The following is a 14,624-nucleotide window of genomic DNA, read 5'->3' on the forward strand; positions in this document are numbered from 1 at the left end:
TTACAGGACTCCCAGCTGTAGGGATGCCCTATGTATGCCTGTGGCTTGGGAGACAGCAGCTGATGTGAAGTCCCAGCCGCGGGGGTGCTCCATGAAACCCCACAGATGTGGGACCGCAACTGAGTCAACTGACCACAGCCAAGACACAGTGTCAGTTGTGGTCTCACAGCCCCTGGCGCATGAAGCATGCCTGCAGCTTGGACATTGCGTCAGTTGTGGTATCCCAGCTGCAGCTATGTCAGTAAGTCAGCTGTGGTCTCCCTGCCATGGGGATCCCTGGGAAGACCCCATGGCAGTTTCATAGCTTTTCATAGACATTTGGGCTGGTAGGGACCCCGGAGGATCATCGAGACTGGCCCCCCACCCCAGGGGCAGGAAGTCAGCACGGATCATAGGATCCCAGTAAGATAAGTGTCCATATGTGTTTTGAAGGCATTCAAAGTGAGCGCTTGAACCGCCTCCGGCAGCAGTCTGTTCCAAACCCTGGACAGTAAAGAAGTTCTTTTTTATGTCCAGCCTGAATCGGTCACAGCGGAGTTTGTGACCGTTCAATCTTGTCATCCCTTGGGGCACTCTGGTGAACAGTCATTCCCCCAGATCCCGATGAACACCCCTGATAAGCTTATAGTTGGCCACCAGATCACCCCTCAGCCTGTGCTTTTCCAGGCTGAATAGCCCCATAGCTCTCAGCGTCTCATCATAAGGTTTTCCTGACCTCTGATCATGTGCATGGCTGTCCTCTTCACCCTCTCAAATTTCTCCACATCCTTTTTGAATTGCGGAGCCCAAAACTGGATGCAGTACTCCAGCTGCAGCCTCACCAAGGCCGAGTACAGCGGGAGAAAGACGTCCCAGGATTTGCTTGAGAAGCATCTATGGATGCAAGCCAGCGTTTTGCTCACTTTACTAGCTGCAGCATCAGGCCTATAAGCATGGTGCAGGTTTTTCCTCCCAAGATGGAGAAACTTGCATTTTTCGGTGTTGAACACCATCAGGTTCTCGTCTGCCCATTTCATGAGTCTATCCAGATCTGCCTGGATCACCCTCCTGTCCTCAGGTGTGGTTGCTTTACCTCAGAGTTTGGTGTCATCGGCGAACTTGACCAGTCCGCTTCTGACACCAATGTCCACATCATTGATGAAGATGTTAAACAGTATAGGCCGTAGGACAGAGCCTTGTGGGACCCCACTGGTCACAGTGCACCAAGACGATTGGTTAGCCCAAGTCAGCTGATGAGGCTCCCAGCCTCAGGGCCCCATCAGTTGAGAGGGCTCCCAGCCATGGCAGCTTGCTTCTTGCCAGTGTAGGAGGATTGGGCTCCTCCTGCACTGGCAATAAGGTGTGATGGGATCAAATTCATGATCCCAGTCATACTCCCTGCCATGCATGTATGGCATGGCAGGAGGCCCAATCCTGTGGATCACACATTAGATCCCATTGTGCCTTTACCTGCCTGTGCAGAGGGGCCCTTATTGTTTCTCAAATGAATACTTTCCCTGAAGCTCTCAGTGAAATCTGACATTCTCAGCATAGCAGTGGTGAAGCTGACAGGATATCAGTTTTGCTGAGTATCCTGGATTCCTTAGAGTCAGGACTTCCAGGTTTCCTGTTGCATAGCCCAATTTGTAGCATACAGATTATGATGAACACATTCTCAGCTCTTCTACCTTTTGTCAGAAACTTAACTGTAACATTGCAGATTAGATTTGGGCCTCCTAAGGTGTTATAGCCAAGAGCCTGGGAGTTCTGGCATAGCTTGCTCTCCCAGAGTTGAACGCTTTGAAAATAATGTGTCCCTAGCCCTGGGACATTCCTTCTGGTTCCTTCTAAAGCTGCTAAGTGCAGAAGCATGGGTCCTCACATCTAGACAGTAGAATGTGAAAATAGCTGTGTACAAATGACAGCCTAGATACTTAAGTTGTTTATGGCTGGAGTGATAAATCACTTGTTCCTACGCTGCTTGACTTCTTCCCAACCTTTTCCCTGTCTTGTCTATTTATTGTATACATTCTTAAGGGCAGAGACTGCCTCCTTCTGAACTATGTAATGCCTAGCACAGCTGATATCAGATGAAATTCCTGAAAGTAGGCACTGTCATGATACAAACAAATTAAAAATGAGAAGACAATCGCCCTATTGACACATTGTACAATGAGCCATATTCTATCAAATCTAGCAATGTGCTTGTTGTCTCAAATGGATTAATCACTTGATTTTACTCAAGTTTAAATCAAGTGAAACATACCAGCCCATTTTGTAGTATACAACCGAGTATGAACATATTATTAGCTCTTCTACCTTTTGCCGTGAATCCAAGTGTAAAAACATTCTATTTCTCTTTGTTTTTTATTTATAGAATTCTAACTTTATTAGGGTCCATAAAGTGATTGCAGTTTCAAACTTCACAATGAAGGAGTCAGATCTACAGCTCTCTGATGTCTTTCTAAAGACACTTAACAATCTGCCTCTAGAGTATAACTATGCTTTATATAGCAGAATCTTTGATGACTTTGGAACTCATTACTATGCTTCTGGATCGATGGGTGGCACATATGACCTTCTTTATCAATACAGCTCTGAGGAATTGAAGAACTCAGGTATGTAACCTTTGGTGAGAAAAGCCCACGTGACAGGCAACAGTTTTTTCCTATCATTCTGCTAATAGTGCCTCTGAGGAATGCGCTGCTCCATATTTTCTGAGTTAAGATGCAATAGAATAATCCTTAATTTTTCTCAAAGTAAAAGGAATCTAACCCTGTAAACCATGGATGTCAAAGTTGCCTCAAGCCCTGAGCTGGATCTAAACTTTGAAGCTCATCCCAGGCTTGAGCCACAGGGCTAGCTGCTGCAATGTGGGTCCAGAGGCAATGGCAGGGTGTCTGGCAACACTGGGCCAAGTGGCAGTAACAGGGAGCTGGCAATGGCAGGACTGGGCAATTATGGGTCCTGACTCACTCCCCTTCCTCTGGCAGTCATGTCCAGCAGGGCTTGGGGGCCTCAAACTCTGCAATAGTCCATGCTTCCTCACCATACCCCCAAGTGCTGGGTCCAGCCAACAAGCTTCATGCTTGACACCTCAGTTGTAACTATGTACATATTTCTAGAACTTAGAAGGGAAGTAATAGCTTTGGCATCTCCTGTGGTCTTCAGCTCAAGACCAGATGCTTTTCTGGAAGAGACCCTTCTGTCAGGACGGAGTTACATATTACACTCAGACCATACTAAATCTGTAGAAATTTAAGTGGTATTAAAGACAGAATGTGCTGTGAGAAATCACATGTTAGAGGTTAATACTGTTTCCTGCCTACACAGCTCTGACTTGCCACTAGAGGGCTGGTGAGCAAGGACGTGGCTAGGAGCCAGGATGCCTGGGCTGTGTCTCTGTTCTAGGTTGGCCACGGCTGAGAGTAATGAATCCTAAGATCCTGGAGAACTTCAGATTGCTTGTTTTATCTCCATGAAGCCAACTAAAGTTACCCTAACATGAGCTAGGTAGCACAGCCCAGAGTTAACTCTTCTCTGAAGTGTTATAACTTTGAGATGCGCAGAAGACACTTAGAATGAATTAATGAGCTTTAACTTATGGATGCTCACAATTTAAATCCCATTAGTATGGTCTGAGCGTAACATGTAAGTTCAACCTCAGACACAAGTTTTTGATCCAAAAACAGGCATAACTAGGTAAAATGTTATGCTCTATATTATACCAGAGGTCATATGAAAGATTCTAGTGGTGCCTTCTAGCCTTAAAACTAAAAGTGTAAGAGAATTATTAGAGATCACAGTTGCCAGCAAAATTCTTAGTAGGATAATCAAATCATTTAATAGGAAAGAACCATTCTACAAAAATGGAAACCTAAACCTATTTGGTTAAGAGCTGTCATTCACAGTTGTAGTTGGATATGTTATGGGTATTGTTTATTAGTATAGTGTAAAAAGAAGGGTAAAGGATGTATCCGCAGCATCAGTAGATCCTTAAAAGGATTTGGCAAATATGACTCTGTCCAATGCTGTTGATACATGGGGAATAGAGTGGGGTCCATTCTGGGCTGAAGGCAGTAACTCAACACCAAAGTATCCCATAGATACTGAAGTATCCCATACAGCAGTATATTGTGGGGACAGTAATATAGCAAAGGATGGTGCATCCTTCTATCAGCAATATCACTAGGGTCCCATCCCCAGTTACCCAAAACACACTATTATGCAGCAGATGACTTGTTGGCCAGGGCACAGTGTGATATGAACATAGCTATATTGCTTCCAGATCAGGAGCTGCCACAGACTGCAACTTCTCATGGGTCCTTACTCAGAAGAATTATAGCTGTATTTCCCTGATGCCAGGCAGCATTGTGTTGTCTCACTTGCTAAATTCAACAGCAAAATCCCTGGCATCAATTTTTTTCAGTTCCAGACATGTAGCCTTTCAGGATACCAAGACATCTGTGATATTTGGGACTGCCCCTGAAAATTCAGGACAGTTGGTTGTTTTAACAATTATGCCCTATAGAACAGAAAGCGTTTGATAGGAGTAGATTTGGCCTACTATGCCTTGCAGAGGATTTGAATAAGTAAGCAGTCCTCTTGCATGCTAGTAGCTGGAGGGGAGAGGCCAAGGACATTATAAGGGGTGGCATGGAAAAACTGCCCAAAAGCAATGGGAGAAGTATAGAAAGCAAGCTGAGGATGGGAGATTGTGAGAAGTGGGAGAGGAGGAGGAGGACCATGAAGGAAAAGCTGTTGGCTGCAGCAAACTTTCAGAAGCAGGATGAGAAGGTCGAACCTGATGTGGAAGGTTGAAAGAAATGAATGAGATGTTTAACCTGAAGAATGCTGTGACTTGCATGACTGCAATAGACTGGGTAGGTGTGTGTGTGTGTGTGTGTGTGTGTGTGTGTGTGTGGAGGGGGGTGATATGGATTCTGGTGATGCTGCTCAATGTTTTAATGTTTTTGCTGTTTGATATTATCTAGGTTTGACAACACAACAATCAAATGAATGTGTTCGGACAGAAACAACTAGGCGTGTGTTTTTCAGAAAGAAAAAGAAAGTACATACTACCTGCACCACAAATAGACTGACTGAACACCATGAAGGTGAATGTACAGTTAGGTACTGGTTGAGGTAGTGTCTATACCCTTAGCTGTCAGCAGTCAGGCATGCAGGGTGAAATCCTGGCTCTACTGAAATCACTGGCAGAACTCCCAACAACTTGGGGAGGAAGCAGGGCAGGTTTTCACTTTTTATATTCTAAGTCAGGCATTGAGTCCATTCTACAGAGTACACCAAAAAAAAAATACTATGACCCAAAAGCTCCTCCCTGATTTACACTGGCCTATCTTCCCCTGGCAAGGAAGTTCCATGCGTGTGTAAAACCAGTATACCTATCTAACCACAAAGGCTCTTCATGGTCAGCCCAGTTTCATGAAAGTCACATAAGTATTAGTCTGTCTCCCACTGTGAGGACAAACCTCCCACTGACAAGCCTCCCATTTCCAGGGAGAACAAAATGACTGACAGGTATAACTTCATGTCTCTGCAACATAACTTGGCATTTCTGTGCCACCAGCAAACCACTTATTATCTTAGAAAGAAAAGCCTTGGTATTTATGAGCAATAGGAAAGTCGTGATTATGTCTGAAAAATCTTAATTGAAGCCCTATTTCAGGTTCTATGTTGCAGTCAGCTGAACGATCTATTTCACTAGTGAAAGGTGGCAGGACAGAATATGCTGCAGCTCTGGCTTGGGAGAAAAAGGGGTCTTTTCCAGAGCATATTGTATTCACAAACTGGCTGGAATCAACAAAGGACAATCCTGTTGTGGTTGATTTTGAGGTAAGAGTAGAGACAATCCCCTGCATCTCACATGATGCCACATGACCTTCTGATTTGTATTTACACCATCCTGCTGGATATGTCTTTAGGAATATATATATAAGGCCCTAAATGTATTAGTCCCTAAGACTAGTTAAGATGACAGGATCATTACTGGTAATATAGATGAATGGATTTTTTCCTACCCCTCTGGCTCATGTTCAGCACCGTGCACCTAGAAAAGTAGTGCTCAATCTTTTTGCCCCACAGCCCAGTGTGTCTGCAGGCTGGATGTGGCTGGTGGACATGATCTGGCACATGGGGCAGACAGAGCAGGAAACCAAGCCAGCTGTTTGGAGCAGGGGGCAAGTTGTGCGGGGGACAGGAGCAGACTCCCAGGCCCTGGCCCTGGCTTGTCTTCGCATATGAGAAAGGGCTTGGCACAAGGGAGGAGGCATGGCTCAGCCCAATCTAGCCACATGGATGGGGAGTGGGCATGGCCCAGCCCTGACCCTCCCAGGCAGGGATTGAGAATTTGGCGGCAAGGGGATGATGAGTGGCACTGCTAATTGCTCCCCGGCCGCCAAATTTCCCAACCTGTGGGGAGCTCTGCAGGATGGATTTGGCCCATGGGTCAGGGGTGGAGCACCCTAACCACAGAGTATAGCTATATAGGCCATGGTGTTTATAAAAATTTCTTTTGGTTATGTTGGGGCTATGTAGCTGTCCATAGGAAGAAGTTAATACAGCTGTACTGCAAGGAAATGCCCACTTCATCTTCTGTATTATGATCCCTTTCCATATCCTTTTCTTTCAGTTGTCTCCCATCCTGGACTTGGTAAAAAACTTCCCATGTGCTGTTACTAAACGCCGCAACCTCTGGAGAGCCCTAATTGAATACATGGACCGATTTGACCCTTGTAAATGTGCTCCCTGTCCCAATAATGGCAAACCTGTGTTATCTGGAACAGAGTGTCTGTGTGTGTGTCAAGCTGGAACCTATGGGAATAACTGTGAGAAACGAGCACCAGATTACAAATCAGGTATTTATGGGAATATTGTAACAATGCAAATCTGATCCTTTCTTAAACCCACACAACCACATGAACAACTGGTGCTTCTGAGGACTGGGGTGGGACAGTGACCCCCCACAGACAGTAGCAGCGGCAGGAGTGGGTTCAGTGGGGACCACCCACAGGTGTCAGCAGCAATGTCGGGAGGCAGGGGCAGGCCCAACAGGGACCGCCCACAGGCAGTGTCAGTGGCGTCAGCAGTGGGGGGGGGGAGGTAGCAAGTGATGACCCGCAGGCAGTAGTGGTGGTGTTGGCAGCAGCCAAATTTGGGGGGGGGCACCAGCACTCTCGGGGGGGCACATGCTCTCCCCCCACCCATGCACCCTCTACATGTCGCTTAGGCACACAACTGCTTTAATGTAAAAGCTGAAGAGCGGGTCTGACTGTGGTATCTTTACACTGTGAGAAGTGTCAACATTTTGAATTTTTTATATTGTTTTCATTCCACACAGTATGAAAAATTACAATTCCAGTATCCAATAGGTGAAGCTTCTTGAGTGTCATTTAAAAAATCAGACTAACATTTTATTTTGCCCTTATGAAAATACTTGATAAGATCTGAATAATTTCACTGTGTTCCTACTTTATCATAGAACCATAGAGAAGTAAGGCTGGAAGTGACATCCAGAGGTCATCTAAACTAGCCCCCCTACCTGAGGCAGCATCATCTCTGTTAAAACCATCCCATATAAATCCATTTTCTAACCTCTTAGCAAAACGTCAGTCAGCCCTGACACAAAACCAAAGGCATAACACTGTAATTTGCTACAGGTAAAGCAGGGGGACCATGGTGGCCAACATCCTGCTACTGCAAATGTTAATATATGCTTGAGAGATCCCAGGAAAAGGATCACACCCCCCAATACAGAGAAAGGCAAAAATCCCCACAGGACATACCAGTCTGACCATAGGGTGAAATTCCTTCCTGACCCTAAATATAGTGAGTGATTGGTCTGACCCTGAGTTGAGGGCCAAGACCCTCTAGCCAGGAACCTCCAGATGTAAGTCGCACCAAGAACACTATCACACTGCAGTCAAAATTCCTGTCTTTGGCGGCAGCCAACACCTAATACCTTTGAGGAAGGCTTTAAAATAATAATAGAAATAATAATAATAGTAATAATAATAATAAAAACAGACATGTAGCAACAGAGGGAGGAAAAATCCCTCCCATCCCTATGTGGCTTCCAGCAAAACCCAGAAGCATGTGAAATACCTATAGAAGAACATAGGCACAACTACTTCTAGATCATCCCTGACTGGGACTTACCACTCTCTCTTGAACACCAACGATGCCACGTGGACAACTTCCCTAGGCAGCCTATTCTACTTCATTGTTCTAACAGTGAAGAAGTTTTTCCTGAGATCCTACTTTGCTGCATCTTCAAGCCATTATTCTACATCCTACACTCTGCAGCAGGAGAGAGAAGGTGCTTTTCCTCTTGTTGATGTATTTGAAAAATGCTATCATGTCCCCTCTTAAGTGCTGTTTCTAAAAGATGAATGTGTCTAGTTCCTTCAACTTCTCCTTGTATGACGGGCCTTCCAAGCCCTTTTTCTTTTTTGTCACACATCTCTGGACCATCTACAACTTCTACATGTCCTTTTAAAAATGTGGAGCCCAAAACTGCATATAATATTCTAGATGAGTGCTAAGTAGAGAGGCATTATCACCTCCTATGTCTTTTATCTATACATCCCCAAAGTGCATTTGTCTGTTGTGTGGCTGAATCACATTGCAGACATGTGTTGACTGTGTGATTTATGAAGATTCCCAGATCCTTCTCCATAGTTCTGCCATTCATCCAGAAGTCACATACTTTGTATTTTTATTTATGATTATTCTTCCCAAGGTATAGCACCTTGCATTTGTCAATATTGAATTTCATTCTGTTAACTCCAACCTTGCAGTCCAATCTGTCAAGATCCTTTTGAATCATGGTGCCATTCTGCAGTGTGTTTGCAACTCTACTTAGTTTCATATCATCTTCAAACTTGCTCAAGAATCTTTCTATGCCAGCAACCAAATCGTTAATAAACATATTAAACATGTCCTGAGCCCATAAACATGGGCCCAGGAATGACCCCTGTGGGACTAACTTAAAAATCTCCTGCCATCTGAACATTAATCCATTTATAATTGCCCTTTGCTTGCAGCTATTGAGCCAGTTGTCTCTCCTCTTTATAGTAATTTTGTCCAGCCCGCATTTCTTCAATTTGTTTATAAGAAGTCATATGGGACTGTAGCAGGGCACTAAGGTGTCTGCTACCTGAAAAGCAGCAGAATGGGTTCAGGTGTTGGTTGCTAGGGGCAACCAGGAAGAGCTAAGGGCCCACACCTGGTGAGTCAGCTGACCGGAAGGGGCAGGGCCGACTACTGTAAAACCCAGACTGGAGGCTGTGAGTGCCTTCTCTCTGCTGGAAGCCAGGAAGAAGTACTGCCTGACTAAGGGAAAGAGATCGGCCCTGAATGTGGGAAAGAGAATAATGCCTGAATGTACCAGCTGCTAGTTACACGGCTGAGAGATGTGGTGTGGTTTGGAGAACGGTTAGTCAGGAGGTTTAGCTTTGTGTTATAGCCCAGGGGCCTGTGTTATTGTTTTTTGCTGTTGTTTTGACCGGAGGACTGGGTGAGGCTATTAGGGGTTGGAGGAGGCCTCATAGGGGCTCCATAGTAGCGTGGGGACCCTGGTGCCAGAGAGGGCACAACATTCAGGGGTGTGCGGGCCCCAGCGCTGAGAAGGGGAATAGAGGATTGGGGGCCAGGTAAGGCTGAGGCCGCCTGAGCCCCACAGGAGGTTTAAGACCCAAGGAGGGGATTTGGGGGCCAGGCACGGCTACGGCCACCTGAGCCCCAGAGTGGGCTGTTGCAAGAAGCCCTGGGTGGGGGCAGAGATTGACGAGTGCCAGAGAACATGGTTGCGAGGCAAGCCAGAAGCACCCATGGGGCGCGGACAGTGAAATCGACCAAACAATGTCCAGTACATCTGCGAGGCTTGGGGCGTGGTACAGGCAGTAAACCTAAGGGGCCTTGGGGGCTGGGTAGTCAGCCCAGGAGCATCTGCAGGCCAGAAGCTAGCCAGCCGGGGAAGGCTATCAAGTAAAGGGACTGCTTGCCTACCTACTGGCATGCTGATGAATAATCTGGTAGTAAACAAAGCAAACAGCCTTGATCACTATTGGCTGATAGAAAATGGTCAAATATTCCATGATAGAACCAGCTTTAGTTAAAAATTCTTCTAGGATCGTGCTGAATTCATCAGATCCATATTTTGAAAATGTATTTAGGGAGTGCAATTCTATATAGTGAATGTGTATTTAACTCTATGTATACACATGTACATTATGTATTTAATGTTTACTAAGTATTAATCCAGGAATTTTAACTTTTGGTTTGTATGAATAGCATATTTACAAGGAAATGCTTTTTCACACCATGTTTCTTTAGTATCTATTGTAATAATTATAAAATATGGGGACAGAATCAGTTTACTTATGTAGGGTTCATGCCAAAGGAAGAGGTCCAATTTGACTGGGTTTAGACATCCTGTTTCCCTATTAGGCTATGGGATTCTTATTCACCTCTGAAGTGTGATCTAGAAATCCAAGAGCCACCTAGAACTAGACAATAAATACTAATGTCATAGGTATGTCCAAATTGCAACTCCTCCAGAATATCCACCCATTGTCGAAGAATCCAAAGCCTTCAGGTTGAGAGCCTCATAGTTGCCTTTGATCTTCCTGGAAGTATCATTGATGCCAACATAGACAATCAGGAAAGGGTAGTGGTCTGAGGGATAGATGAGCTTTGGCAGTCTCTTTATGACAGTTTAGGCATCTGACTCCAGTTGCACATTAGGGTGCTGACAGAAGTGAAAATTTTCCCTCGATTTGGCCACAGAAAGTGGTCTGTTACCATAACCAAACACAAGTGCATCGTTGCAAACCACTTCAAAAATGGCCAGTCAGGTGAAAATCTGAACCCATATTGCATGAAGGTTCATATGAAGATGTTTCAAAATATAGGAACTTCTGTAACTTCTGTCTGAGCTGCCTGCCAGCCTGTCACTGTTTTCAGAATGAGAGTGGGAAAGGGAATGGGGGGAGTTCAGTCTGGGGGGTTTTCAGCCCTCACTGGAGGGTGGAGCAGGTGTATTGGGCCCCCCCACTCTGAGGTCAGGGGGCTCCAGTACACGCAACCCAGCCTCCACTGCTAGCTTTGGATTCCCTAGAATGAGTTCCCCCTCACATCTTGAAAACAGCATAGGCTGGGAGGGAGCAGGGGCATTGCCAGGGAAACTGGCTGCAGGGTCCCAGTCAGCAGCTAGATTCCCCTCCCCCCTGAAACCAACAGTGAACTTCTGTTTGGTCTGGGAGATCTTGTAACTCAGAACACTTCCTACAAAGCATTTTCAGTTATAGCAGGAAGCTGCACTTTTGTCTGCACCCTTAGATGCCATTATTTAGTTGGGATCCAGAACATGTGCTCCTGCTACTGAAGGTAGGTGCCTTACCAACACTGAGGCCTACCTTTGCACAGTAGTTTAATGATTAAATCAGTCACCCAAGATCTAGAACTGATACTCTCCCACTTCTTGGGTGAGTACTTAAACCAGGAAGCAACTGTGCAAAAAGTGAATAGCCCCACAACTGATGTGTTTGAGCAGAACTCAGTGCTGTTGATGGGGGTTAAGTCTAAATCTAGGTATCTAGGGAAACTCATAGTTAGGCACCTACATAATTTGTGGGGTCTGCCCCCCCAAGTCTGTGGTGTCAGTGTGGCCACAGTCGCCATTTTTTGGCATGACAGCCTCCCCTCCCCCACCATACCTCTGGCCAAGGTGCCCCAGAAGTCCCACCCCTCCCTGGAGATTAACAGATGGCCATCAGTCAATCTCCAGGGAGAGGTGGGACTTCTGGGGGCCCTCAGCCAATCAGAGGCATGAGGTACCCTGCCACACTTCACCATGAAAATCATCCCATCCCTCCCTCACTTTTCCCCCTGTGCTTCAGGACACCAGGCTTCCCAAATCTGTTTTCAGCTCCTTTTTTCCCTCCTGCTTGCTGGCCACTTTCCAGCTTTTTTGCAGTCCCTGCACATTTTCATGGGGATCAGGCTTTTTCACAGTGGACCCACCAAATTCACAGTTTCTGCAAAAATCACAAAATTGCGAATTTAGTAGGTCCCTACTTATAGTAACATCTGAGTTTAAGCACCTATTCAATTTTGTGTCTGTTGGAGCAGGGATAATCTGGATTACACTTTGGAGTTTAGATGCCTAGTTCCTTATTTAAGTGCTTATTTGCTCAAAAGAGTTCTGATCTAGAATATCTAGAAAATAGACACTTGGGCTGCCTGCAAAGGTGGGGAAAAAAAAATCAAACAGTATTTTAGTTTAAACTGGTGTGCCCAGAAGAGACAGCACCTTAGTTGTACCTGGCTTTCTTAACATCTGTATAAATTGGGTGCTTTAGTGGGGCTATTTTGGTGCTTCTATCTAATAGCTGATTCAATCATCTATTAGATAAAAGCATCAAAAACCCTGCTGACATATCCAATCTAGTCCAATCCAACTCTGCAGCATCTGTATAATGTGCTACTGCTTCCAGTAAAGCACAGTTTTGTTTTTTCTTTTTCCATGTCTGTCAGCACCCTTGGTTTTGAATGTGACCTGAATCCAAATTGTAAGGGAAAGAATAGCCTGACTTCCCTGAGGTTCAAAGCAGTTCAGATTTGGTTTTGGCTCATCTCATCTTTAAATTTAATATTTTATAAACAACATGTTCCCCTGCCTGGTAAACCTCATAAATCCTCTGAAATAGTGACAATTAAGCGCTATCCAAACTACCTAGTTGGGCCAATACAAAAATATCACCCTAAAAAATTCTTGCCTCTCAATTAATTAAGCTGGTATATACAAAGTAAGGAAGTATTGCAGATTCATTCATTTGCTAGAGTTTACATTCATCTGTTCCAGTTGCAGTAGATGGCCACTGGAGTTGCTGGTCAGCATGGAGCCCATGTGATGGGTCTTTCAAGAGAAGAAGGACCCGTATGTGTAACAACCCATCACCAATGAATGGAGGAAAGCCTTGTGAGGGTGAACATGAGCAAGAGGAGGACTGTTATGTTTCATTGTTTGTGGACAAGTAAGAAGATGATAGGTGGAAAATTCTTCTTACTAGTGGGGTGCGGGTTAGAAAGCTTTCAAAACTTGACTAGGGATAAATTTCTTGTCTGGGTTTCTTTGGCTGAGTCTGAAAGAGGAAAATATCTGTAAATCTTTGCAATTTGTTATAACTTTTGTTTTTGTTTGCATTTTCTTATCAGGGAATTCCAAAAGAAGTATCGTATACTTATTTTAAAATATTTTGTATGGGTCTCTGACTGAGAATCTTCATTAATTTCTCTTCATCATCTTTATACAACTTCTTTCCCACTTCTGAACCACATAAGTCTAAATAGCAATGCTTCCTTTCTATGTGCTTTAGGTTTGAATTTGAAATCTCAAAGATAAATTCACTGACAAAAAACTGAGTTTTATTTGGTACTGCTTTGCAACACTGTGAAACAGAATTTTTAGAAGGTTTTAATGTAAAATGTTAACTGCAAGCCAAAACCACCCTCACTTTCTTATTTGAGGGTTGTGTGGAAATGATGAACATAGCCATAATTCATTACAGCGATAGCTCCTCTTGTGGCAAAAACAGTGGATACTATAAGACTAGTTATTTTATTTCTGTTGTGATTAATATAGAGCATATTCTTTTTGAGAGTCTTGGACATGAGCACTTTAGTTCTACATGGTGCTCTCCCTCCCTGACTAAGCACCACAACCTGTACAACCCTACATCTATAACATACAGTGCACATTTAACCAGTGCTGGTATTAACAGGCAAAAGTTAACCTATACTACCTATGACCTACCCAAACTGTGATGAACCCTAAATTCTGGCTGAACCACTTAAACTTACAGTCATTGCTAAAAAAGGCAGCCCAACGTACCATCTTTTTTGCCCCAGCTCTTCTAATCTATTATGTCAAATTCTCTGGTGGTCTGGAGAACTTATGCTGATACAAAATCTTCTTTCCTATAATGCTTACTGTTGATCAGGCTCCTTTTGGTACATAGGTTAATGAAGAAGTTGACGGGAAAGGACCACAGTACTGCTCCACTTTTTTGGTTTGGGTGAACTGTGCTCACTGCTAGCTCCTCTTCCTCTTTGGCTAATGCTGTGAGAGTTTACCCTCTTGTTTCTGAAACCAGTGCCTCATACGCATCCTAAACTGCAAATTATTGTTTTTCAGAGGGGCTCCATGTATAAATGATGATGAAGCAAGGAAGGAAGTGGATGTTTTCATTGGTGAACCTGAATCTGGATGTTCTAAGCCAGTCCCACCAGAAAATGGATTTATCAGGGTGAGAGGGCTGTACCATGTAAAATATGTGAATGATAGGGCATGTGGGAGCTCTGGGAACTTCCAAGGTTACCAATCTACAGAACTTCTGTTTTTGGATTCACAAACCTAGTTCATCCACAGATTATACTGTGATTTCATCCATGTCATGACACCTTGCACCAACTAGAAAACACCATTCTGTCTTAATTAATGACAATGTTTTCTAGATAGTCAGAAGCTAGAATTATTGCACATCTGCGAGGGGCAAGCAGGGGAGTGTATGCTTAGGAGCAACCAACATGGGTTCATTAGAGGCAGGTCCTGTCAGACCAAC

General features: G+C 44.4%; 1 protein-coding gene across 3 annotated transcripts in view; it reads left to right on the plus strand.

Moving 5' to 3' along the window:
• Positions 1–14,624, plus strand: part of LOC109297861 (complement component C6-like) — a 74,465-nt gene that overhangs the window by 15,870 nt on the left and 43,971 nt on the right. For all 3 annotated transcript variants that reach the window (XR_002097446.1, XM_019517916.1, XM_019517917.1), the window contains exons 8-13: positions 2,357–2,597; positions 4,974–5,096; positions 5,669–5,835; positions 6,632–6,857; positions 12,866–13,037; positions 14,198–14,309. Coding sequence is in view for 2 of the 3 variants with exons in the window: in XM_019517916.1 (XP_019373461.1) it covers positions 2,357–2,597; positions 4,974–5,096; positions 5,669–5,835; positions 6,632–6,857; positions 12,866–13,037; positions 14,198–14,309 (1,041 nt within the window). In the remaining variant the exon portion in view is untranslated. The remainder of the gene's footprint in view (positions 1–2,356; positions 2,598–4,973; positions 5,097–5,668; positions 5,836–6,631; positions 6,858–12,865; positions 13,038–14,197; positions 14,310–14,624) is intronic.

This window comes from Gavialis gangeticus, unplaced genomic scaffold (assembly GCF_001723915.1).
Source record: "Gavialis gangeticus isolate Ggan-Ray unplaced genomic scaffold, GavGan_comp1, whole genome shotgun sequence".
In the NCBI taxonomy this organism is placed as follows: Eukaryota; Metazoa; Chordata; order Crocodylia; family Gavialidae; genus Gavialis; species Gavialis gangeticus.